This window comes from Balaenoptera ricei, chromosome 10, assembly GCF_028023285.1.
Source record: "Balaenoptera ricei isolate mBalRic1 chromosome 10, mBalRic1.hap2, whole genome shotgun sequence".
In the NCBI taxonomy this organism is placed as follows: domain Eukaryota; kingdom Metazoa; phylum Chordata; class Mammalia; order Artiodactyla; family Balaenopteridae; genus Balaenoptera; species Balaenoptera ricei.
This window is the reverse complement of record NC_082648.1, coordinates 31,259,603-31,286,023: the sequence shown is the minus strand read 5'-3', so window position 1 is coordinate 31,286,023 and position 26,421 is coordinate 31,259,603. Positions and strand designations below refer to the sequence as shown.

Here is a 26,421-nt window from a genome sequence, read left to right as displayed (position 1 = left end):
TATTCTTTAATTTATTAATGTGGTGTATCACTCTGATAGATTTGTGGAAAATGAAAAGTCCTTGCATTCCTGGGATCAATCCAACTAAATCATGGTGAATGATCCTTTTAATTGTATTGTTGGATTCAGATTGCTAGTATTTTGTTGAGGATTTTTGCACCTATGTTCATCAGTGATATTGGCCTGTAATTTTTTTTGTGTGTGGTATCTGTCTGGTTTTGGTATCAGGGTGATGGTGGTCTCATAGAATGAGTATGGGACTGTTTCTTCCTCTGCATTTTTTTTGGAGTAGTTTCAGAAGGATAGGTGTTAACTCTTCTCTAAATGTTTGATAGAATTCACCTGTGAAGCCATCCGGTCCTGGATTTTTTCTTTGTTGGGCATTTTTTAATCACAGTTTCAACAGCAATACTTGTTCTTGGCCTGTTCGTATTTTCTATTTCTTCATGGTTCAGTCTTGGGAGATTGTACAATACCTTTCTAAGAATTTGTACATTTCTTCCATGTTGTCCATTTTATTGGCATATAGTTGTGTGTAGTAGTCTGTTTGACCTTTGCATTTCTGTGGTGCTTGTTGTAACTTCTCCTTATTCATTTGTAATTTTATTGATTTGAGCTCCTTCCCTTTTTTTCTTGACGAATCTGGCTAAAGGTTTATCAATTTTGTTTATCTTCTTCAAAGAACCAGCTTTTAGTTTCATTGTTCTCTGCTATTGTTGTCTTCATGTCTATTTCACTTATTTCTGCTCTGATCTTTATGATTTCTTTCCATCTACTAACTTTGGGTTTTGTTTGTTTTTCTTTCTCTAGTTGCTTTAGGTGTAAGGTTAAGTAATTTGTGATTTTTCTTGTTTCCTGATGTAAGATTGTATTGATATGAACTTCCGTCTTAGAACTGCTTTTGCTCTGTCCCATAGGTTTTGGATTGTAATGCTTTTATTTTCATTTCTCTATAGGTATTGTTAGATTTCCTCTTTGATTTCTTCAGCAATACATTGTATCTTTAGCATAATATTTAGCTTCCATGTGTTTGTGTTTCTTACAGTTTTTTTCTTGTAGTTGATTTCTAATCTCATACTGTTGTGGTGGGAAAAAAATGCTTGATGTGTTTTCAATTTTCTTAAATTTACTGAGGCTCAGTTTGTGGCCCAGCATGTGATCAATCCTGGAGAATGTTCCATATCCACTTGAGAAGAATGTGTATGCTGCTGCTTTTGGATGGAATGCTCTATAAATATCAATCAAGGCCATCTGGTCTAATGTGTCATTTAAAGCTTGTGTTTCCTTATCGATTTTCTGTCTGGATGATCTATCCATTGATGAAAGTGGCATGTTAATGTCCCACACTATTGTGTTACTGTCGATTTCTCCCTTTTTGGCTGTTAGTATTTGCCTTTATATTGAGGTGCTCCTGTGTTGGATGCATATATATTTATAATTGTTATATCTTTTTGGATTGATTCCTTGATCATTATGTAGTGTCCTTTCTTGTCTCTTCTAAGAGTCTTTATTTTAAAGTCTATTTTCTCTGATATGTGTATTGCTAATCCAGCTTTCTTTTGATTTCCATTTGCATGAAAATCTTTTTCCATCCCCTCACTTTCAGTCTGTATGTGTCCCTATATCTAAAGTGGGTCTCTTGTGGACAATATATATGCAGGTTTTGTTTTTTTATCCATTCAGCCAGTTTGTATCTTTTGGTTGGAGCATTTAATCAGTTTATGTTTAAGGTAATTATTGTATGTGTGTTCTTATTGCCATTTTGTTAATTGTTTCAGATTTTTTATAGGTCTTTTTTTCTTACCTTCCTCTTTTGTTCTGTTCTCTTGTGATTTGTTGACTAACTTCAGCATTGTGTTTGGATTCCTTCTTCTTCTTTGTGTGTGTTTCTATTGCTGATTTTCAGTTTGTGCTTACCATAAGGTTTTGATATAGCAGTCTATATACAAACAAGATTGTTTTATGTTGCTGCTTTTAATTTCAAATGCATTCCCAAGATTGTCCATTTGTGCTCTCCCCCAATTGCTGCTTTTGGTATCATATTTGTGTGTAGATGATTTCCTACCTTTACCGTATATTTGCCTTTACCAGTGAGCTTTTCCGTTTGTAATTTACTTTTTTGTATTAGTGGACTTTTCTTTTCCACTTAGAGAAGTTCCTTTAGCATTTATTGCAAAGCTGGTCTCTTGGTGTTGAATTCTATTAGCTTTTGCTTGTCTGTAAAGCTTTTCATTTCTCTGTTGAATCTGAATGAGAGCCTGGCTGGGTAGAGTATTTTTGGTTGTAGGTTCTTCCCTTTCATCACTTTAAATATATCATGCCACTCTTTTCTGGTCTGCAGAGTATCTGCTGAGAAATCAGCTGATAACCTTATTGGAGTTCCCTTGTACGTTATTTGTTGCTTTTTCCTTGTTGCTTTTAATATTTTTTCTTTCCTTTAATTTTTGTCAACTTGATTACTCCATGTCTCAGCACGTTATTCCTTGGGTTTATCCTGCCTGAGACTCTCTGCACTTCCTGGACTTGGGTGACTGTTTCCTTTCCCTTGTTAGGGACGTTTTCAGCTATTATGTCTTCAAATTATTTTCTCAAGTCCTTTCTCTGTCTCTTCTCATTCTGGGACCCATATAATGTGAATGTTGGTGCATTTAATGTCGTTTCAGGGGAGTCATATACTGTCTTCATTTCTTTTCATTCTTTTTTCTTTATTATGTTCCACAACCATGTTTTCCACTATTCTGTCATCCAGCTCACTTATCCATTCCTCTGCCTCAGTCATTCTGCTATTGATTCCTTCTAGTGTATTTTTCATTTCAGTTATTGTATTGTTCATCTCTGTTTGTTTTTTACTTCTTCTGGGTATTTGTTAAACATTTCTTCTGTCTTCTCAATTTTGTGTCTCCATTCCTTTTCTGAGATCTTGGATTATCTTCACTATCATTACTTATGTTGTTCCTTCATCTGAGACATATTCCTCTGCTATCTCACTTCCACAGTCTGCAGGATTGTAGTTCTTCTTGCTTCTGCTGTCTGCCTCCTGGTGGATGAGGCTTTCCAAGAGGCTTGTGCAGGCTTCCTGGTGGGAGGGACTGGTTCCTGCCCACTGATGTATGGAGCTGAGTCTTGTCCCTCTGATGGTCATGGCTGAGCTCAGGAAAAATTTAAGAAGCCTGTCTGCTGATGGGTGCAGCTGTGCTCCCTCCCTGTTTGTTGTTTGGCCTGAGGTATCCCAGCACTGGATCCTACAGATTGTTGGGTGTGACTAGGTCTTGGGGAAGAAATGGCAGCCTCCAGGAGGGCTCATGCCAATGAGTACTCCCCAGAAGTACCCCTGTTAGTGGCCCTGGAGTGAGCTGCAGCCACCCCCCACCTCTGCAGGAGACCCTCCAATCCTAGAAGGTTAGTTTGGCCTAATCTCTTATGAGGACACTGCTTTTTTTCTGGACCCTCTTGTGCACAAGACCTTGTGTGTGTCCTCCAAGAGTGGAGTTTCTGTTTCCCCCAGTCCTGTGGAATTCCTGCAATTAAACCCTTCTGTTCTTCAAAGCCAGATTCTCTGGGGGTTCCTCCTCCCATTGCCAGACCCCCAGGCTGGGAAGCCTGATGTGGGGCTCAGGATGTTCACTGCTGTGGGAGAACTTCTGTGGTATAATTATTTTCCAGTTTGTGGGTCGCCCACCCGGTGGGCGTGGGATTTGATTTTATCGCAATTGTGCCCCTCCTACTGTCTCATTGTGGCTTCTTCTTATTCTTTGGATGTAATGTATCCTGTTTGGTAGGTTCCAGCATTTTTTGTCAGTGATTGTTCAGCAATTAGTTTTGATTTTGGTGCTTTTGTAAGAAGAGGTGAGCTCACGTCCTTCTACACCACCATCTTGAGCTATTTTTTGCCATTTTAATTACAGTGTGTCTTTATATGGACCCCTTTGGGTTCATCTTGTTTCAGACTCTCTGTGCTTTTAGGTCCTGGATGTCTGTTTCCTTTCCACGTTAGGGAAGTTTGAGGCTATTATTTCTTCAATGAATTTATCTGCCTGTTTATCTCTCTCCTTTTCTTCTAGAACCCCTCTAGTGTAAATGTTAGTACACTTGGTGCTGTCCCAGAAATCTCTTAAATTGTCCTCATTTTTTTTTTAAATCTTTTTTTTTTTCTTTTTTTCTTTTCAGCTTGGATGATTTTCACTATTTCTTCTAGTTTCCTGATTTTTTCCTCTTTACCATCTAATCTACCATTGAATCCTTCTAGTGATTTTTTAATTTCAGTTATATTCTTCAGCTTTGTTTGGTTCTTTATATTTTCCAATTCTTTATAACCTTCTCACTGTGTTCATACATTCTTCTCCCAAATTTGTTGAGCATCTTTACGATCATTACCTTGAACTCTCCTTGGTAATATTCCTTATTTCCAGTTCATTTATTTCTTTTTCTGAGGTTTTATTTTATTCCTTCATTTGGAATATATTCTTCTATCTCTTCATTTTGTCTAATTCTCTATGTGAATTTCTATGTTTAGGTAGGTTGCTTATGTTTCTCAGTCTTGGAGAAGTGACTTTATGTTGGAGACATCCTATTGAGCCCAGCAGCATACTTCCCTCTGGTCACCAGACATATCACTCTAATGGAGCCCCCTATATGGGCAGTGTAGGCCCTTCTCTTGTGTCAGTGTCAGCTACTGTGGGATGCTGGTAAACGTGGCTGACTCTTGCCATGGTTGGCTGCCAGATCCTGCCTTATGTCATGACTGGTGGCCTGCTGGTGGGTGCAGTTGGGTTCCAATGCTGGTGACTGTGTGGCCTGGGAGTTCTCAGGGTTGGTGCTAGCTGCTGGTGGTGGGTGGATGTCCTGGTCCACTGGCTGATGGACCTGGGAAGGCTCAGTTCAAATCCAGGCAGGTTTGGGCCCACTTATTGGAGAGGCAAGTCCCAGAGTGTCTAATTGCAGGACATTGGCAGGGGGAGGGCTCATTGCAGTGGAGGGCTCCTGTCTGCCCACTAGGGGGCAGGGCTGAAATTGAGGCAGCTGCCTGCAAGGCCCAGGGAGCCCAAAGCTGGTGCCAGTCTACTAGTAGGCTACTCCAGCATATTGGTAGCCACGTTTTCAAGTAATCAATGGCTACATTTCACTAATGTCTCCCTTATTGGACAGTGCAGCTTTATACACTGTATCTGGAATATATTCTTAAAATATGTAAATAGAAAACATATACTAACCATTAACAAGGTTATCTATGGATAGTGTGATTAAATACCCTTTTATTTACTTTTTTATGCCTTACCTTATCCTCAAGAATTTTACCATGAGCTCTTAAGAAAAGATGTCAACCAAACGTATAGAAATACCAACATTATAAATAAATCAATTTGACATACCAACTTGCCACTTCTACAGTGTGACTAGATATTCCTAATCCAATTCATACCTTTTTATCTCTGGGGTTGAGAGATAGATGATTAAGTCAACAAGCAGAGATTTTACCTCTGGGACAGATACGCAATGGAGGATACGTAACAAAGGATTCTATCTAGAAAATCTTTGGCAATAAATACAAATATTGGTAATAATAATTTGATTAGCTGTTAATAGAAAATGTGGTGTCTTTTTATTGAGTTAGTATCTATTATTTTCTTTCAGTTAAATCCAGAAAAATCTGGTTGCTTCAGATGAGCTTGGGAAGAGCGGATGAGTGGAATTCTATATTCCAAGTATAGATGCTTAATTAAGTGTGAGTGAGCTGGCAGAAGTTAAACTGGCTCCTAGATCACTCATTTGTTCCAAATTTCAAATTCATCTTTATAGAAAATATATATTAAGTTTTTTTCTTACTCGTTTAATTAATATATATTGTATGCTCATTTTACTAGTTCTAGTGACAAAAACATCAAAAGCATATTTAAAGTCAATCTGTATTTTCCCTACATAGGATTCTAGATCTTATTTTAAAGTTGAGCAATAACAAAGAGGAAACTTTTAATAGCACTTTATTCCCCATAAAACATAAGGTAACAGCTGTTTTACTGCTGATCATTTTAAGTTCCTCTGAATCTTAGGATCTCTGTGGATCCTCAGTGTTTGTCCTTAAAATGAAAAATTTTATGTTTCTGTTATATTCAAAACATTGAAGAATAATTTCTTTAATGAGGCTTTTGGCCAAGGAACAGTCTCCTGATGAAAGAAAGCAGAGTTTTCAAAAGCATTTTGAAAGACTGACATTTGTGTACATAAGATATTCAATCATTCAACTCTGAAGCAGCTCAGCATTGTTTTCATCATTTTTGTTATTTCATAGTATACTTTGACCTATCTTCCAGTTTGCAATTTTGTAAAAAATTAGTGTGAAAAAATACAGCTTATTTATATTATAGTATGCATGAGAAATGTGTTGAGGTTTCCAAGGAAGAAAAGGCAAAAAAAGCATTACCTCTTTTCCTAAGTCATGGCAATCATTTTTGACCTCCAATTTACTGGATAAAATATTGCATTGATTTATATATTCGTGGCTTCAGGTAACTTTACCATCTACATCCACAAAGATTTTTGATCCATATTCAAAAGGTTTTACCTTTGCTTACACTGAAGAATATTTTCCACATCTCTGTGATGACCTTAAGTGACATCACCATTCTCTAGAAAACCTTGATCTTTTTCTGTAATCAGGATCAAAATATATTGAAATTTTCTTATTGCCAGAAACATTGTGGACCATTTACAGCAGTGGTCTCAACTGAAGGCTTGCATGAGAATCCCCTGGAGAGCTTTTCTCAAAATAGGATCTTTGCAGATTCTACTTCAGAAGGCTTGGGGTGCAGTCTAAAGGTTTGTTTTTTGAAAAAACTCCCCAGGTCATGCTGATGCACATTTGGGTTGAGAACCATTTTAGAAAATCATTCTGGAATAGGATAATAAAAAACCTCAGATGGTGAAACTGTTATTTTTTTCTGAGATTTGGAACAGAAGATCAATACAATTAAACCATGTTTATGGATATAATGGACTTGGTTTTGGACTTGGTGAATTTAAAATTCTAATATTAGCTTTTGCTTAGTCTTGATGATACTCCAAATGTAAACCTATTTTATAGTCTCAATCAGATAATACTAAAACTCTCCTGATGATCTCATGCCAGAGGAATGAAAACATTTCAGATGACATCAACCTATTTCTGTTGTGCTTTCTTACACATGGCTCAGCTCTCTCTTCCTAACAGATTCAGATATTTCCAAGTCCTGACTAGGTTTTATCCAGTTTCTCTTTATCGCTCCCAAGAATGTGCTGATAAAGATTTTGCCATTTACAGTATTTCCTTTTCTCTTTCCCACCCTCAATTCCTGTTTTCAAAATTATATATCACAGTGGAGATGTGTATCAGGCTATTAGAACTATGAGACTAGGGAATTGGAGAGATGTTTGAATATAAATTAAAGGTATAAATTGGAGAACCCTCTACTTTAAAAATTTATTTGGAACAATTTAAGTATATGTGATTGCTTCATGAGAGTTTTGGGAGAAAATTCTGCAGAGCTGGCCATAAAGTTCTTACAGTTAAACGAAACTTCTGGTTGTGAGTATGAAGACTTTTTGTTAGTAATGATGCTTGTCCTTTATACAATAGAATGATTATTGGTATGTAATGTTCACCCACTGTTTTCTCTGATTCTAAGCACGAAGACAATTTGAGATTTTGTGTTAACATGTGTTGTGTAGCTCTATGTTTCTCAATCACCTATTAGTGTTCCAAATACACATGAAACTAAATTTAGCAATAAGTAAATCCTGTAAAAAACAGTTTATTAAAATTTGACAACTGAGAAGTTCACTACAGACATGAACTTGCCAAATACATTTATTTTGTAATAATTTTAATATTCCATTGAAATTGGCTAGTCAGAAAGAGAGAGATAAAAGAGATAGACAAGAGAGAATATGAATGGGAAAGAAAGAGTATTGTGGTGTGGTCTTTTTGTTGTATAAATTTCTCTTATAGAATACTTTGATAATTCAATTTCATGATTATTATTTATAAGAGTTTTAATTTTAATTTAATAGTCTAAGCAATTGTACATATTCCCTCTCAATTATAAAAAGAAATCCCCAAAAGGAACATTATTATTGTTCTTTTTCTTTTTTAGATATGAAAATTAAGGCTCAGAATGTGGAAATGACTTGTCTATTTTATATGACTATTAGGTAGTCATAGCTTTCAAAGCAAACTACTGTTTATTCCTCTGACATAACTGCCTTTCTAAGTGCTGCTTTTATCTCCCATCATCTTAGTGTAGAAAAAATGGAACATGATATTCAGAAGTCCAGAATCTTTCCCTTGAAGCACAGGTTCTTCCTTTTAGCATTTGATGGTAACTATAACAGGCATAACCTGAAAGAATTAAAACAAGACAAAAATAATATTTTAGCCATTTATTCATGTTATAGTCAAATCACACTTAAAAGGCAAATTGTATTGATCTGAAGGAAAACTAAGACACAGAATATTGTCACTACCAGTGAAAACTTAGCTTTGGTAAATGTTCAGATATATTTGAGAACTTGGTGTTATTTATTTATTTTTAAAAGTTTTTAACCAAATGACTGAGCTGAGCTTCCTAAAAGATACTTAATGTCCTGGAGTTTGATTCACTGCTCTCTTACATCAAGCATTTCTACTCTGTTTTTGATATTTAAACTCTGATGTTCAGTTATGATATTCTTAGTTCCAACCTGCTTGGGTGCATAGTTTTGGTACTCATAATTTCTAATTTGTGCCTATACATGCAAGTTGAAGATGGGAAAATAAAAACGGCAAAATAGGTTTTATTTAAAGTATACAGATAATTGTGTATTTATATTATCTAAGTAATTGCTTATCCACTTCATTAGAAATGGAAGACACAACTTTCTTTTGTATGCACATTTTATAATGTTTTGATTCATTTCTGCGTTATAGTTTAAGCTATGTATTATAGTCCACATTAAGATTTATGTTACTAAAAATTAGCGACATTTTAATATTATGCTAGCACCACATAAAATTTCCATCTTTGGCATTGCACTCAATTTGACACGATCAAAGAATATCTGAAAATAAGCCATTCTCTTGCATTTTTCTTTTTTATTCCGTGTGTATATTTAAACAGATTAAATGTAATTGTTTGGCATTAAGATTCAGTTAGAGGGAGTACTCAGTAACTATATTGTGAGTAGTAAATAAGGTCCTTAAAAAGAACTAAATTTGGTATCACAATTTCTCCTATATATAATATGTATTATGTAATGTTTCTAAGGAAGTGAAAATAATCTGGATTATTAACTTTCGAATTTCAGATTAATTATATATATGGCATGTATTAATTACAATCATATATGCAACACTAAGGGGTGTTGCAGAATTATTTGCAAACTTTTTCAGAAGCAAGTCTTCTAAATCTTGAGATTGATACATACTTGAAATAAAATTTTATAAACATATGAAAATATATGTATATTTAATGATCATGCTACTTAAGTTGCTTGATTTACTTATGATTATGGCTCTGGAATAGAGATACAATACTTGTTAACTCATATTTTTTGGCCTTAATTTGTGGTTTTATCTGTAGAACAGAATAAACATACAAACTAGAGAAGAATTTTTTGATGTGCAGTTTTCCCTATGGTTTATATTTAAAGTGAATTCAAAATTGGAATATTTATTTAGATCTATATAAAAATATTCTTATATTTAAATCTTCACACATTCACAATGCCCATTTGAAGCCATTGCTCTCTAAATAGTTCTTGATTGTTATTTTACTAACTGTATAGAATAAGATATTTAATATGTAAAAAGAGTTGAGCATATATGCACTTTATATTACATGCTAATATATTAGTATATATAGAGCATAGTTTAAACAAGCAAGCCAATGGAATGTATGTATTGTAAATTTATACTTTAACCTCTCAAATTAATGTTAACATATATTGAGATTATGCATTTATGGCCATTTTCTAGTATAGTACCTTTCTTCCAAGAACCCAAAACGTTTTTCTGGTATTCTGTTCAGAACAACTCAAGTTAATCAATTAAACTTTTTTTCTGAAGTGTATGAGAAAGTATATTTTATGATTTTGAGGGGTGAAAAATTTTACTAAGAAGCCTAATGACTTAACCAGAGTCAGTAGAACCCAAAGGTAGAACCAGTAGGAAAACATTATTTTTATTGAGTTGCATGGATAGTTCTTTGATTTCCACTAGAAAATTCACAGGTTTTTAGGTTGGGTTTTAAGCACAAGGTTCCTACTATGCTTAGTATTAAAGAAGAAGAGCTTCTACAAATACGGATTATCCATCTAAAAGTACTCACTCAGTACTTTTAATGTTGATTAATGTCTTAGATCTGTATCTCTCGGAAACTCAAGTATTCTGAAATTTTTCTTCATAGTCTTCTGGAGCCTCATATAGTTTAAAATATATTAATTTATTCAAGCTTCTAACCAAAAAAAAAACTTTTATGAGGTATATTATCTTATTTCCATATTCTAATACTTTGAAGATATTTACACTGTTAAAACCATTATCATAAAAATTACACTGCTCAAAAACATATAAAGAATTATTAGAGCCACCCAAAATACCTAAAAAGTTTGTTTCTCCATAAGTAGTATAAGAAAATAATATTCATTTAGAGAAGTGGAAAGAATAGTTATATAGGTATTCAAAAAGACCTTATAAATCTTGAATGGTGATAAGTAGTTATTATTTTTGTATTAATGTGAAGTATATTAATATAAAAATAAGCACACAACTTCCTGTAGCTGAAACTCTTTCAAATCTGCAAGTTCTGAGCTGCCACATGAGATCTATGCCAAGGATTACAGTAAACTCTGTCAGCTTTAAATGTGAAATTTCACCAAAGTGAGATAATCATTTTTTAAATTTATAACATGTACATTTTTTACTACCAATGCCTGATCTACACAGCACAAAATAAAAGTAAATGTTGTTAATTACTTGGTTTTATTTGAGATAAATATTTTATTTATTTGAGATAAATATTTGAGAATTACTTGGTTTTATTTGAGATAAATATTCTAGGCAATTTGGATGACTGCTTTCAGGCTTGAATTATCTGAATTATCTATACATGTTAATTAGAAACTACAACAGCAATAATTCATACTTTTCTACTGCATAAACACACTTTTTTTTTAGTTTGTAAGCCTGTTAAATCTAAAACCTTGACACTGATCAAAGAAAGCTCTCCAAAATGCATTTTCCCCATAGGTTTGAAAGAACTTCAATAGCAAATTTACTTTAATTTCCTCATCTTTGTGACTTACCATTTGCAGTTGATCTCTCTTGTCTCTTTTGGAGTACCTCAGCCTGTCAGGAAGGTAATGGACAGTATGGAGACTGGTGGCCAGAGAGAGCATCCTTCCACAAGTAAGGATGGCAAAGGAGCTAGAACACTTATGATGTTTGTTGGCAACTCTGGCACCACTGTAGGAAAAAGTGTCCCTACACATAGAATAGAGAAGATATGCCAGAGGCGAAGAAGGGATTGTTCGCCACTGAAAAGACCTTAACCATAGGTAGCAGTGGATTGTAGTGTGCAACTTGCCAGCTTTTGCTACTTCAGGCTGGGATTTGTGTGTTGTGTGTGTGTGTGTTTATTACTCCTGTCAGGTTTTTTCGCTTGCACTTTCCTATCAGTACGAACCTTGGTTAGAGAAATGATAGAATCCCTGTGTTCCAGTCTTAAACATTGTGGGAAAGCAAGACAAGTTAAGATGATATAATTATCTCTTAAAGACATTACAGTAGTAGTCAATGCTTACAGAGAATAAACAAAGCTAGCAATATTATAGCAAATCTAGATAGATGAGCAAATAGATTTATCTATGAACTCAGGCAAGTTTGAGTGAAAAAAGTAATACATAAATTAAGTACTAATCTATGAGCACTAACCCAGAAGTATACCAGTGTGTTAGCAAACAATTTATAAAAGCATATGCTACATAGCTAAAATAACATTTTTTAAACTATGAATTGAGCCTATCTTCTTATGACTAATGTTTGTATGCTTTTTTTTTTTAGTCTTGAATAAAGGTTACAGTAAGTTTCCTAAGTACAAATGAGTTCCATTCCAAGACCACGTTCGTAAGTCCAATTTGTTAATAAGTCCAACAAATTTAGCCTAGGTACCCAACTAACACAATCGGCTATATAGTACTGTATTGTAGTAGGTTTATAATACTTTTCACACAAATAATACATAAAGAACAAACAAACACAAAGAAATAAAGAAAACATTTTTAATCTTACAGTACAGTAACTTGAAAAATACAGTAATACAGTACAACAGCTGGCATACAGGGGCTGGCATCAAGTGAACAGGCAAGAAGAGTTACTGAGGGGAGGAGAGAGAAGAGTTGGGAGATGATAGAGCTGAGGGATCTTCAGCAATAGGAGATGGAGGGCAAGCTTCAATTTCATTCACGTTTGCATCTTTGAAAGTTTGCAACTTGAAGGTTCATATGTAGGGGACTTACTGTATTAATATGCTGGAGAGGAAGTGATTACTTTGAATTGCATTTATTTGGGCATAAACCAATGACAAAGAAAGACTAAGAAGCTACAAAAGCATGGAATCTCATTTTTTTTAAAACTTTGATCCTTTGGCCAACATCAAATTTATTATTATTTTATGTTAATACTGCTTCTGTTCCATTTGTTTTGTTTGGTTTTGCTTTGCTTATTATAGTAATACTGATTATTTTTATTAATTCTCATTAGTCTGAAAAAAAATAACATTCACTGACTGATAGTGTATATTTTAGAAACGGGATACTGAATCACACAGACATTTCTTTCCAGAGATTAACGCTCAAGCTAAAGATTAGAATTCAATCACTTTGAAATTACAGAGAAAAGTATGTGACATGCATAACATAAGTATTTAAAAATCCACAAAATTGGGGACTTCCCTGGTGGCACAGTGGTAAAGAATCCACCTGCTAATGCAAGGGACAAGGGTTCGAGCCCTGGTCTGGGAAGATCTCACATGCTGCGGAGCAACTAAGCCTGTGCACCACAACTACTGAGCCTGAGTGGTGCAACTACTGAAGCCCACGTGCCTAGAGCCCGTGCTCCGCAAAAAGAGAAGCCACCGCAATGAGAAGCCCACGCACTGCAACAAAGAGTAACCTCCATTCGCTGCAACTAGAGAAAGCCTGCACGCAGCAACAGACCCAACCCAACCAAAAATAAATAAATAAAAAATATATTTTTAAAATAAATAAATTAATTAAATTAAAAATAAAAATCCATAAAATTGGAGAAGATTTTTACTTCAGATGTTATCTCAGTTAACTTCCTAATTCATATAATTGTAGAAAAATATCCAAAGGTGCTGTAGAGCTAAAGAAACTCCATCCTGCCTTATAATGAATTAAATTGCATTTGTGAAACTGTTGCTAGGTAAAAGTTATTTTACATTAAGAATTATGGCTTTAGATATGACACACTTTTATTTGATTAGGCAAATTTGAATTTGAATGAGGAGTTTTTGCTTGACAATATTTTGGTGCATTAAACTTATTAGAGGCAATAGAAAAAAATTGAAGGTAATTATCTTTCAGAAGTTAGACTTTATGTGTAGTTAAAATTTACAGATACACATGCAGTTTAAATAATCTAACATTGTAAATAATGTATATAATATAAAATACACTTTAAAAATACGTATATAGCATATATTTTTTTAAAAATTGGAGTACTTAAGCATACAATTTTGGTTTCAATCTGATAAATCATCATAAAGAACAGTTCCTTTATTATGGCATATATCATTTGCTATATCTAAACCACATTAAAAATATTGTCTTTATCTTAGAAAATGTGGTTTGTCTAACTCTTTGTGTAGATAAAAAATACGTGAAAATAAAGTTAATAAGCAAAATATTAAGTAATAATAAGTGAAATATAAACTTACTAAAATGTATGATTATGTAGATGTAACATTATATATGATTATATAAAATTTTATATATATTTACACCCAAAAGGAAATGAAGACTTATTTTATATATATATGGTATTTATATCTTTTAAAATTTCTGCCTGTATTAGAAATGGATCAAGGAGCAGGTGTTAATAAGACTGATAAAATTAGCCTGTTCCTCCTGGGAATTGTTAATATTTGAGGGTGATATCTGTTTCCTTCTTGGAGGCTCAGAAGTGTTGTTGTAATCTACAGACGGAGCAAAGAAAATGTAAACCTTTTGAAATTACTTCAAATTTCAACAAAACTGGAGATAAATGAAAACTTCTACATTGAATACATTCATATATATCTTATATATAATAATTTCTACCAGTAAAAATAAACCAGGACATTACAAAGAAAAATATTACTTTTGTCAGAATGTGCTGATAATCTGTGTTTACTGGGGCAATTAATTAAGAATCATGATAGTTCTGTAGATTTAAATATAGACCAACTCATAACTGAGGAATAGTTAAAGAAATATTTCTGACTTTTTAAAGTAAACTAAATTCTCTGTCAGGATTTGAGGAAGTTACAAGAAAAAAAAGACTTGATTTTGTTGAAATTTTAAGAATCAGTGAGGGCCAGTGTCATCTCATTAATAAAAACATTCCTAAATGCTGAAAAGTTGGGTCAAAGTCAAAAGCTTTGACTAGAAGGAAAACAAAAAAATAAAAAGCAAAATCAGGGACAGCTGATATGCTATTGTTATCTGGACTTATAAAGACTTTTTGTGGTGATCATGGGAAATCACAAATCCCATGGTACATTTTACTTGTAATTATGGAATTAATAACTTGGTTTCAAATAGGAAAGATCCTGCCAATTTTTGTGCTGAAATCTTTTCAGTATCCCAATTAGAGAAATTATCTTTAATATACAGTTTGTTTACAAATCCTCATTTGAGACATTCTTTAATGCACACCTGAAACATGTCACACTCCAAAAAAGAGGTATGCTTAATGAATTAAGCATTCTTACATCAGACCAGTACAAGCCACAGGTATATGTGTAACTCCCAAATGTCAATTCATAAGCCTGTTACATCTTCAAAGGGTTATTTTGATTAAAGCTTCTTTAAAACTATACATATAAGTGTCTAGAGTCATATTACTTACTAATCAGAAAAATGTATTTTAGTAATGTCTTTTATAAGGAATTAAACACCTTTCACAGAAAGAATTCAAATGAATTATCTAGGATTATTTTCAAAACAGTAAATAGACATTGCCTCCAATTTTTAGGTGAAGATGTAAAGACCTCAAAGTGACTGATTTACTCAAGACAACATGATGATAGAGAGAGGGATGAGATGGATTCAGTATGTATTTGTCATTTGTACCTACGTGCAAAAATTAGTTTAATGACTGAGAGGAAAATAAGCATCATCTATTCTGCCCAAAGCAGGTTGATCTTTAGGAAGATCATTGGAAACGCCAAGCAAAGGCAATATTCTCGTCTCTTTTTTCTATGTCTTTGGTGTGATTATGTGAGTGCATTTCTATGAGAAAATAACAGTTATCAGCATTACCCTCAGAGTTGTTTCAAAGAAATAGAGTACCAATGGCTAATATGTTTTGCACTTGTGCCATTCTTTTGGGCTAAATAAAATTCATGAGAGGCAAAACTGTTAATATTACTGGCAAGGTAAGATTACAGCATGACTATGATATTAACTTGAGTATATTTGCAACATTCAAAAATTCCCATTGGTTACCAGGCACTGAAGTAGATGCTGAGAATACTGAGATGAAATTATCATCTTTCTTACCTTCAAGTATGTTATAAAAACTAAGAGGGGAGATATATAAACAGCTGTTATACAATATAGGAAATATGATGATAGAGAGAATTGGGTTTTTTTTAAACAAAGAGGAAGAGCATAAAGCAGGAAAGATTTCTTAGAGGAGATAATAGCTAAGCAGTAGAGTAAAAGATAAGTGAAACAAGATGCCAAAAGTAGGGGAAGATGGACACTTTGTTAAGTAGGGACTGTCCTACATGTTTCAGATATAAATATGAATATACATAATACCCATTTTCCACTATTAATAGAGCATAGAAATGATTATAATATTCAGATTTTATTCAAAAATTTAATCACTTTACTCAAACAAGGCATTTTAGAGCCAAGTTACTACCTATAATATTAATCAATTTGCTCTCAATATTGGTTTATTTCCTCAGATTTTAAATAACATATATCAATTATAAAAAAATTTTGGAAAAAAATTAGAGATGTAAATGGACACAAATCAGATCAACCACCCTGCAGTAAACTTTATTTTGTAAATGCAGTCAGAGAGCTTGAGACTTATAACATAGAATAATTATTTTAGTTACAATTAAATTAACAGGAAATAGCAAAGCAGTATTATTGAATCTCAAGGAAATTGTTGGTTGTAATTTATTATCAAAGTGCTATTCATCATATTTCTCTGTATAGTGAGAATTGTTTCAACATTACAGTATTGACAGTTGTGAACAGATAAAAATATTAAATTACTATTCTTTCTTTTAATCTCAGTAGAATCTACTAATGGTTGATGATAGGGAAAAAATAATTATAAGAATAAATCAGTGAAAACCACCTTCAATACTTACTTTAAAGTACTTACCTATGATTTAATATATAATATTTGAAGAACGGCAGTTGACAAGGGAAACTAAAAATTCCCATGCATTTCAAGAGATCTATGACAAAATTGACCTGAGAATTATTCACTTATCCACCCAGGTTCTTCAGATGTATTCTTGAGACAAAGCACCTTATGTCTAGGCTTGGCTATTTCATTGCTATTGCCACTTATGTTTATGACCTTATGACAAATCATCACTTCTTGATCATCCATTTATCTGTATCTGAATAAATGCAATGATGTGTTTTCTGTATGTCACAGAAATCTTGGAGCATGAAATGTAATTTGTGACTCAGTACATTTTCTCCTCTACAGCACAAGGATGGCATTGCATTTGTATGACATGCAAATTAAGTGTTTTATGCAAAATAATCATCTTGAACAAGATTCAGAAGGGGGAACAAGTATTTTATTCATTCTTTCATTTATTTATGTTCTGTCTTATTCTGAAAAGATCCAAGGAAGCTTATAATTAGACATAGTGAACTAAACTGTGTGAGAAAATTGAAGCAAAGGGAAAATAAGAGTAAGATATCCGAAAAGGTTGCTGAGGATTCCTAGCACATGATGAAAACATATCCTGCTAGAGATGTGCCACAAATTTGGCTTAAGCTCTTTTAACAACCAACTTCAGAGACAAAAATATCCGTTTCATGATAAACGGGGTCTTTTCAGAATAGGAAACACGAGCAGCACAGATTCCTAGCACTGAGACCAAAGAGAATTGTACCCCTTTGTTAATCACTCAACTCTGCAGAGTAACAAATTTAACAAGAACAAAACAGAACTAAATGTTCAAAAACTGCTTCTTAGAAAGTTTCACCATGACTTCAGCATGGCATGTCAGTGTGCAGTTGAGGAAACCTGACCATTTCACTTGGGTCCAGATTTGCCACTGTGTTGGACAGACTTTATCCAGATGGATGTATTACATGTTCTTGAGATGTGGTTGAGTAATTGCATAATTAATCTCAATTGAGTAATGGAAACCAGTAACTATTGCTTCTCTCAACCAAGTTCTTGATTAGTATTGAGTGGCAGGAGGCCTAAACATTGAATTTAAACAATGAAACCAAACAGAATTTACACAGTCAGAAAACTACCATGAGGGCGTAAATGATCCAGCCATTTTCTAAGCCTTCAATATTAGGTTCCTACCACAAGTGTGGTGAGCTCTGGTTATACAAGCCTTGTCCACACTTACCAATATCAAAGTGTTGTGTTTGAAGTGCTTTAATAGAACATTTTCTCGGTGACTATTACTTAAGTTATATAAAACACGCATAACAATGGAAGAGGATAGGTTCTAAGCTGAATTTCCATAACTCAGAATTTTTAAGATTTCTGTGAAAGATATCACAGTTATAAGCTTGCACTTCTAAAAGTCAAAGAGAATTATTTTATTTATAAGAAATGTGTAGCACAAAAGTACTGTTTTGTAATTTTCCCTGTGTAAATTGAAAGAGTGAATACTGGGGTTTGGATTCACAAGTGCAAAAATGCAAATATATTTGGTTACAGTCTTCAATGCTCTTTCCTTTTATCATTTTCATGTGTGTAGATCTGCTTTTGAAAGTTAAATCTAAAAGAGGTCAAGGTGATACTGGGGTAAAGAGGAATGCCCTGTATAGGTTATTGTCATAAATGTACAAGATCTTAAAATAAGGGAGAACTGGAAGGCTGGATATCTGAGTTTTGTCTTAATTTTAAAAATATATTTTTTTATTGCAAAAACGCTTCTTAAATTAATAGCAGCAAGTTTTTCTTTGAAATTCCAGCTTTAGCAATCAGTATTTATCGGCTAGCCACAATTTGCTTGTAGCTTGTTACTGGTCATCAGGTCTATGGAAGGTTTATGGATTTTAGTGAATCACAGTTAAGCATAAACCTGCCTGGAGTTTGGGGAAAATATCCATTTTTATGGTAATAAACACCTCACATTTGCAAGCAAGTGGGCCAAGCTTAAACTCTTATGATACAAATAGCAGTGACAACACCCCCTATGTTTGTTTTATTACTTCAGCTCCCACAGTCTTTATCTTCTTCCTCTGATGCATTACATTTCACCACTGCACCAAATACCAGCATTTTATGTTTATTTCTCAGCAGTGTGTGTTCAACCTAGTGCTGACCATTAAATTAGTGCAGAGTAGTAGAATACAAGTCCCTTCTAAACTGGTGAATGCATAACATCTGTTTTACAGTTGCATAAGCCAGCCTCAGTAATCACATTGGTAAGGATTTTATAGTGAGAATTAACATATGCTTTCTCAATCCTTACCCTTCCACACCTAAACTAAGAAGGCACCTGTAGAAGTTCTGCTTTCTGAGAAGGCAGTGATGATTGCTTTAATGTAAAGAAGTTTAGAATAACCATGTTTGGTATTAACAATGTACTTTAAAATTATTAGTATAAGGCTTGGTGAATATTCTCTATGTTAATGTTTAAAAATAGTGTCCCTTTTAAAAATAGTGTCCTATTACATCCTGGTCATAGAAAAGTTTGAAGATTTTGTATATTATATTTGTGACTATCGATATGGATAATAATAAATTTTTGAGTGTCTTAAACTTTCATCCTAATTAATAGTTAATCATTTGGATAGCATAGATGATGAAATGCTTTTGAGATATGAGTTATTAAACCTAATATACCTATTTGAAATATTAGCATTGGTGGGATAAATTAAATATTTTTTGAATACTAACAAAATGTAATCTTGGGTATACATAACAATTAAAGAACAATCAAATTATGTATCAGTGTGTTTTAAATTATCATGTTAAGTTATGTTCATAATAATATCAAGCATTTTTCATGATTAAACTATATTTTTTAAAGCTTTAAAACATAATTAACAATTGTATGAAAACTAATACTATGTATATTTTTCCCCTTAATTTTAGTCATGATTTCATTGGAGAATTTACAACAAGCTATAGGGAACTTTCTAGAGGGCAATCACAGTTCAATATATATGAGGTAAGAGGAGTTTTATTTTATTATTTTCTCTGGAATAAGTATATTTATTCTTTTAAGGAATAGGTTTTTACAAAAGATAATTGCCAAAGGTTACCAATATGTGTAAGAATCTTTAAACTTATTGAGCAGATTGGTTTTTGAGATTAAATAATAGTATTTCTCTTCAAATCATGTGGTCTTTCGAATCTACTTTAAGTGATTTAAAAATTCTTGCTTATGAAACGTTTTCTTATTTTAAAAACATTCAATATAGATACAAGTTTATTCTTCCTTGAGCTTCAGCCTTTATATTTTGCCTTCCTAAGCTCTTCCTCAATCCTTTTTTAATAAAAATAGAAAAATGTGCTGTGTCGGCATGGTGTTATATAACAAGTCGTTTTTTTGCTTAGTATGTTTGAGCATCTTAACTGTTATTTAGATGAAGACTGAAGGAAATGAGAAAGTATGATTCAGTCATTAAAGAAATCCAAGTTATTAAAGCAAACACACTAGTTATTTCTGCCTTAAACCTATCTTGCCAGTTAACTGCCAGATACGTGTTGAGCATAAGGTATGTTCTAGCACTGTTAATCCTTGAGCTTTGTTATCTGTACATTCTCTGTGATTTTTTTTTAAAGACTTTTTTGATGTGGACCATTTTTAAAATCTTTACTGAATTTGTTACAATATTGCTTCTGTTTTATGTTTTGGATTTTTGACCCTGAGGCATGTAAGATCTTATGTCCCCAACCAGGGATCAAACCCGCACCCCTTGCATTGGAAGGTGAACTCTTAACCACTGGACCGCCAGGAAGTTCCCTCTGTGATTTTTAAAATTTAATATACATCATTAACAAAGGAGAATATCTCAGTACTTAGTCAATAATGATAACTGTTTCCTGCCAGACTGACACTATTTGACACTAAAATTGACCTCCTTTAAGTTAAGAGTGGAGGAATCTCGTTCTCCTATCACCTTTTTACTAGGCTAAAGCAGTTGTATTCCATGCATTTATTAGTTTATGAATAAAATATTTATGACATGACTTCTATATTCCACACTCTATATTAGGCCCCAAGGATGCAGCAATGAATGAAAATTTCACTGTCTAATGGGAGAGACAAACACGCAAAATGCATTTAGATTATCTTGATAGGTGCTATATATACCTAGTTGACTACGAGATATCTAGAGAGGGGTGCAGCAAACTTATCCCAAGAAAGCTACCCAGGCAAAGACAAAGTTGGAGTAATGGATCAATTTTTCTGTCTGGGTCTTTCGGGGACAGAATATTAATGCTCTAAATAGACAGTAGAAGTAATATAAGACAGGTTGACTTATATGGATGCCTGTTTTTTCTCCAAACCCTCAAGGCTGAGGAGAAACAACACATGCATACTAGTCCTCCTTGTACTTAGAACTCATTTACTGACAGTCACATAATGCTCCAGAGATCAATTATTTTGAGTTTCCTTAGCTTTAAAATGTCTTCTTCTCTTTGGATCTCTCTTATCTGACAAAGCTTGCTTAACGAGATTGGTGTCGCATCTGATGTTATGACAAAGAAGCTTAGTAACAATTATTCCTTATTAAATACCTGCATGGATATTTGTGCCACAACTTCAAATAAAAATGTGTTCTTATTATTCATATTATCAGTAGAAGAGATCAGTCTGAAGAAAATCTAGAGGAACATTCTGTGTTATGTCTAAGTAGATTTAGAATTTCGATGAACAGCTAGCTCTTGGTCCAATACATTGAAACTTCATTTTCTGCACACATGTAAGGGATTCAGTTTTGTTGAGGCAACCATGGAAATTTTCAACCATTATTCCTTCAAATATTCTTTCTTCCCCTTTCACTCTCCCTTCTCCTTTTGATACTCCCAGTATATATATATATATGTTGTTATGCTTGATCATATCTCACAGATTCATATTTTTTCTTTTTCTTTCTTAAACTAGAAAATCTCAACTGACCCATCTTCAAGATCACTCATTATTTCTTCTGCCAGCTCAAATGTTCTATTTAGCTCCTCTAGCAAATTTTTCATTTGTTACTGTGCTTTTTAAGTTGAGAATTTCTATTTGGTTCTTTTTAATAATTTTGACCTACTTATTGATTTTTCTATTTGGTGAGACATTGTTTCATACTTTATTTCTTTATATATAGCTTCTTTAGTTTTTTAAACATATTTATAGTAGCTGATTTAAAGAATTTATTAAATAAATCCCATATCTACAAGTTCCCAGGGGCAGTTTCTATTGATTGCTTTTTTCCTATATATGGGTCATACTTTCTTGTCTATGCATGTCCTGTATTTTTGGTTGTTGTTGAATGTTGGAAAGTTTTAAAAAATATAATATAGTAACACTGGAGATCAGATCCCCTGCTTTTCCGGGATTTGTTGTTGTTGCTATTTGTTTGTTTAGTTACTTTCCTGGAGTAATTCTGTAAAGTCTTTCTTCTTTGCTGTGTGGGTCATTTCAGTCTGTGCCTGGTTAGCTAGTGGTCAACACATGATTTGACAGAGATTTGTGTATGTTGGTGCACTTCTTATATGCTCCAAGTATAAAATTCTGCCTTGGATTTTACTTGCTGTTTAAACAGATACTCAAAGTCAGCCAGAGTTGAAGGATTAGGGCTTCCTCAAGGTCTTCCCTGGCCATGCATACAGTCCTGCATAAGCATTTGGTCTTCTAGATCCCCAGCAATATGCCGGAGCTTTAAAAAACTTCCTACTTGAGATCAGATCAAGAAGGTGGAGGAGTAGGACATGGAACTTACATTCTCTCACAAATTACATCAAAAATACATCTACATGTGGAGCAATTCTCATAGAACATCTACTGAATTCTGGCAGAAGACCTCAGACTTCCAAAAAGGCAAGAAAATCTCTGGATAAGGCAAAAGAAAAAAGAGAAAAAAAAAAAAAAAAAGAGAGAGAGAAAGGAATCAGGGCAGAACCTGTGCTCCTGGGAAGGATCTGTGAAAGGGTAAAGTTTTCCACACACTGGGAAGTCCCCTTACTGGCAAGGAGATCAGCAGGGACAGAGGGAGAGCCTTGGAGCCTCAGAGGAGAGCACAACAACCGGTTTACAGAGGGCAAAGTGCAAAGAGACCTGCACACATGGTCAGTGCCACCCACCCAGCACTCCCCAGCCTGAAACACTCATCGCTGGGGCAGGTGGGGGCTGTGTGCTGAGGCTTGGGCTTTGGTGGTCAGACCCGGGGGAGAAGACTGGGGTTGGCTGCATGGAGACAGCCTGAGGGGGATAGAGTGTGGTGTGAGAGGAGGCCTGGGCCCACCAGAGAGGGAGGGTGCTATTGTTGGGGGTCATGCAAGGAGAGGGGTGGGCCTGCCATAGGAGCTTCTTTCTCCACACACACTCTCAGGTGGTAGGGCACCACGTACATGAGCTGCAGGGGTAGGTACAAGCCTCCACTGCCATCTCGGACTCCAGAGGCAGGTGCAGACCACTGCCAAGGGTCCTGTAACAGGGAGCCAACCACTGCTTCTGCTTTCCTGGGAGCATGCACAGCCCACCACTGCCACAGAGGGTCCTGTGACTGGGCACCAACTGCTGCCCCAGATTCCCTGGGAAGGTGCATGACCCACCATGGCTGCCAAGGGTCCCACAACCCAGAGCCAACCTCTGCCTCCACCTTCCTGGGAGCCTACATGAGCCACGTGCCTGCACACCCCTTATCAAGGGGAAAATGGCCAGCGCACACTGAGGAAAGAGATGGCAAGCATCCAAACCAAAAACAGCCCTCATAACAAAAAAATATTAAACCCATACAAGCTATGCAGGGAGGCTCTTGTATATAAATAGCCCTCCAATACTACAGTAGATAGCTGTTTCCCTTAAACTCACAGAGAAAGAGAAATATAAGCAAAATGAAGAAGCAGAGGAACCACTCCCATTAAAAGCCCAAGAGAATTCCCCTGAAGGAACAAACAATGAAACAGATCTCTTCAGTCTAATAGACACCAAGTTCAAAAAGGAGGTAATGAAAATACTGAAGGAATTAAGAAAGGCTATGGACAAAAATGCAGATTACTGTAAAAAGGACTAGAAACTATAAGGAGGAGCCAAGAAAATTTAGAAAATTAAGTTGCTGCGATGAAAGCTGAGCTAAAGACAGTGAGTAGCAGAATGAATAATGCAGAAGAAAGAATAAGTGATCTGGAAGACAGAATAATGGAAATTAACCAATCAGAAGAGCAGATAGAATGTCAAATGCAAAAAAAAAAAAAAAAATGAAAGCAATATAAGAGACCAATGGGATAATATAAAGTGTACCAATCTATGCATAATAGGGATTCCAGAAGGAGAAGATAGAGAAAAGGGGATTGAAAATGTATTTGAAGAAATCATGGCTGAAAACTTCCCAAACCTAAAGAAGGAAACAGATATCCAGTTACAGGAAGCACAGAGGGTCCCAAACAAGATGAATCCAAACAGACCTACATCAAGACATATTGTAATAAAAATGACAAAAGTTAAAGATAAAGAGAGGATTCTAAAGGATCAAAAGAAAAACAAAGAGTTCTTTACAAGGGAACCACCATAAGGCTGTCAGCTGATTTCTCTACAGAAACACTGCAGGCTAGAAGGGAGTGGCAAAATATATTCAAAGTCTTGAAAGGGAAAAATCTGCAACCTAGAATATTCTACCCAGCAAGATTATCATTTATAATAAGAGGAGAAATAAAGAATTTCTCAGACAAGGAAAAACTAAAAGAATACAACAATACTAAACCTATCCTAAAAGAAATATTGAAATATCTTTTCTGAACAGAAAAAGAGCAAGAAGATATAGGAAGGAGGAAATCATAATTTGAAAGTAAATCACTTAAATTAGCCAGTACGCAGATCAAAAATATAAAAAAAAAAAAAACCTATTTGTGAAAGTGATGATAAACACAAGGAACAGCAAAAGGATAAACATGAAGATGTAAAAAAGGACATCAAAATCATAAAATGTGGGGAAGGAGAGTAAGAAAATGCAGATTCTTTTTTTTTTTTTTTTAGAATGTGTTTCCATCGATATGACTATCAGTCTAAAGCAAGCAGATATAGGAAGAGGTTAACGTACTTGAAAAACAGGTCAACCACAAATCAAAAACATATGAGATTCACAAAAACCAAAAAGATGAGAATGCAAGCATAAAATAAAAGGAAATGATCAAACCACAAAAGAAAAACAAAAAGAAAGGAACAAAGAAGAAACAAAGAATCAACTGGAAAACAAGGTCTAATATGGCAATAAATACATATGTATCAATAATTACCTTAAATGTCAAGGGACAGAATGCTCCAATCAAAAAGCATAGGGCTTCCCTGGTGGCGCAGTGGTTGAGAATCTGCCTGCCAACGCAGGGGACACGGGTTCAAGCCCTGGTCTGGGAAGATCCCACATGCCGCGGAGCAACTAGGCCCGTGAGCCACAATTACTGAGCCTGCGCGTCTGGAGCCTGTGCTCTGCAACAAGAGAGGCCGTGACAGTGAAAGGCCTGCGCATGGCAATGAAGAGTGGCCCCCGCTCACCGCAACTGGAGAAAGCCCTCGCACAGAAACGAAGACCCAACACAGCCAAAAATAAATAAATAAATAAAAATTTAACAACAACAACAAAAATCACTAAAAAAAAAAAAAAAAAGCATAGAGTGGTAGCCTGGATAAAAAACAAGAGCTTACAATATGCTGCCTACAAGAGAAAGAAACCCCCCCCCCCTTAGGGCAAAGGACACACATAGATTGAAAGCAAAGGGATGGAAAAGATATTTCATGCAAAGGGAAATGAAAAGAAAGAGGGTGTTGCAATACTCATATCAGACAAAATAGACTTTAAAGCAAAGGTGATAAAGAAGGACATGATATAATGAAAAAAAGATAAATACAAGAGAGGATTTCACACTCATCAACATATATGCACCTAATATAAAAGCACCCAAATACATAAAATAAATACTAACAGACATAAAGGGAGAAATTGATGGGAATACATTAACAGTAGGAGACTTTAACACCCCACTCACATCAATGGACAGATCTTCTAGACAGAAAATCAATAAGGCAATAGAGATCCTAAATTATACAATAGACCAGTTAGACTTAAATGATATTTTCAGGATATTACATCAAAAAAAAAAAAAAAAAACAGAATACACATTATTTTCAAGTGCATATCAAACATTTTCTAGGATTGACCACATACTAGGGCACAAAACTAACCTCAGCAAATTTAAGAGTACAGAAATTATTTCAAACATCTTCTCTGACTACAACAGCACGAAACTAGAAATCAACCACAGGAAAAGAATTGAGAAAAAATGATTACATGGAGACTAAACAACATGCTACTAAAAAACCAATGGGTCAAAGAGGAAATCAAAAAGGAAATTAACAAATACCTTGAGACAAATGACAATGAAAACACAACCATACAAAATCTGTGTGATGCAGCAAAAGCAGTTCTTAGAGGGAAGTTCATAGCAATACAGGCCTTCCTCAAAAAGCAAGAAAAATCTCAAATAAACAACCTAACCTACCACTTAAAATAATTATAAAGAGAAGAACCAACAAAACCTAAAGTCAGTAGAAGGAAGGAAATAATAAAGATCAGGGAGAAAATAAATAAAATAGAGATTATAAAAACAGTAAAAAAAAAATTAATAAAACCAAGAGCTGGTTCTTTGAAAGGATAAACAAAGTTGACATACCTCTGGCCAGGCTCACCAAAAAGAAAAGAAAGAGAACCCCAAAAAACAAAATAAGAAATGAAAAAGGA

At 34.4% G+C, this 26,421-nt stretch overlaps 1 protein-coding gene across 2 annotated transcripts in view; it reads left to right on the top strand.

Annotated features, from left to right (window-relative positions):
• The window catches only part of CPNE8 (copine 8), a 306,320-nt gene that overhangs the window by 203,482 nt on the left and 76,417 nt on the right, over positions 1 to 26,421 (top strand). For both annotated transcript variants that reach the window (XM_059934544.1, XM_059934545.1), the window contains exon 11: positions 19,568 to 19,643. In XM_059934544.1, the coding sequence (XP_059790527.1) occupies positions 19,568 to 19,643 (76 nt within the window). The remainder of the gene's footprint in view (positions 1 to 19,567; positions 19,644 to 26,421) is intronic.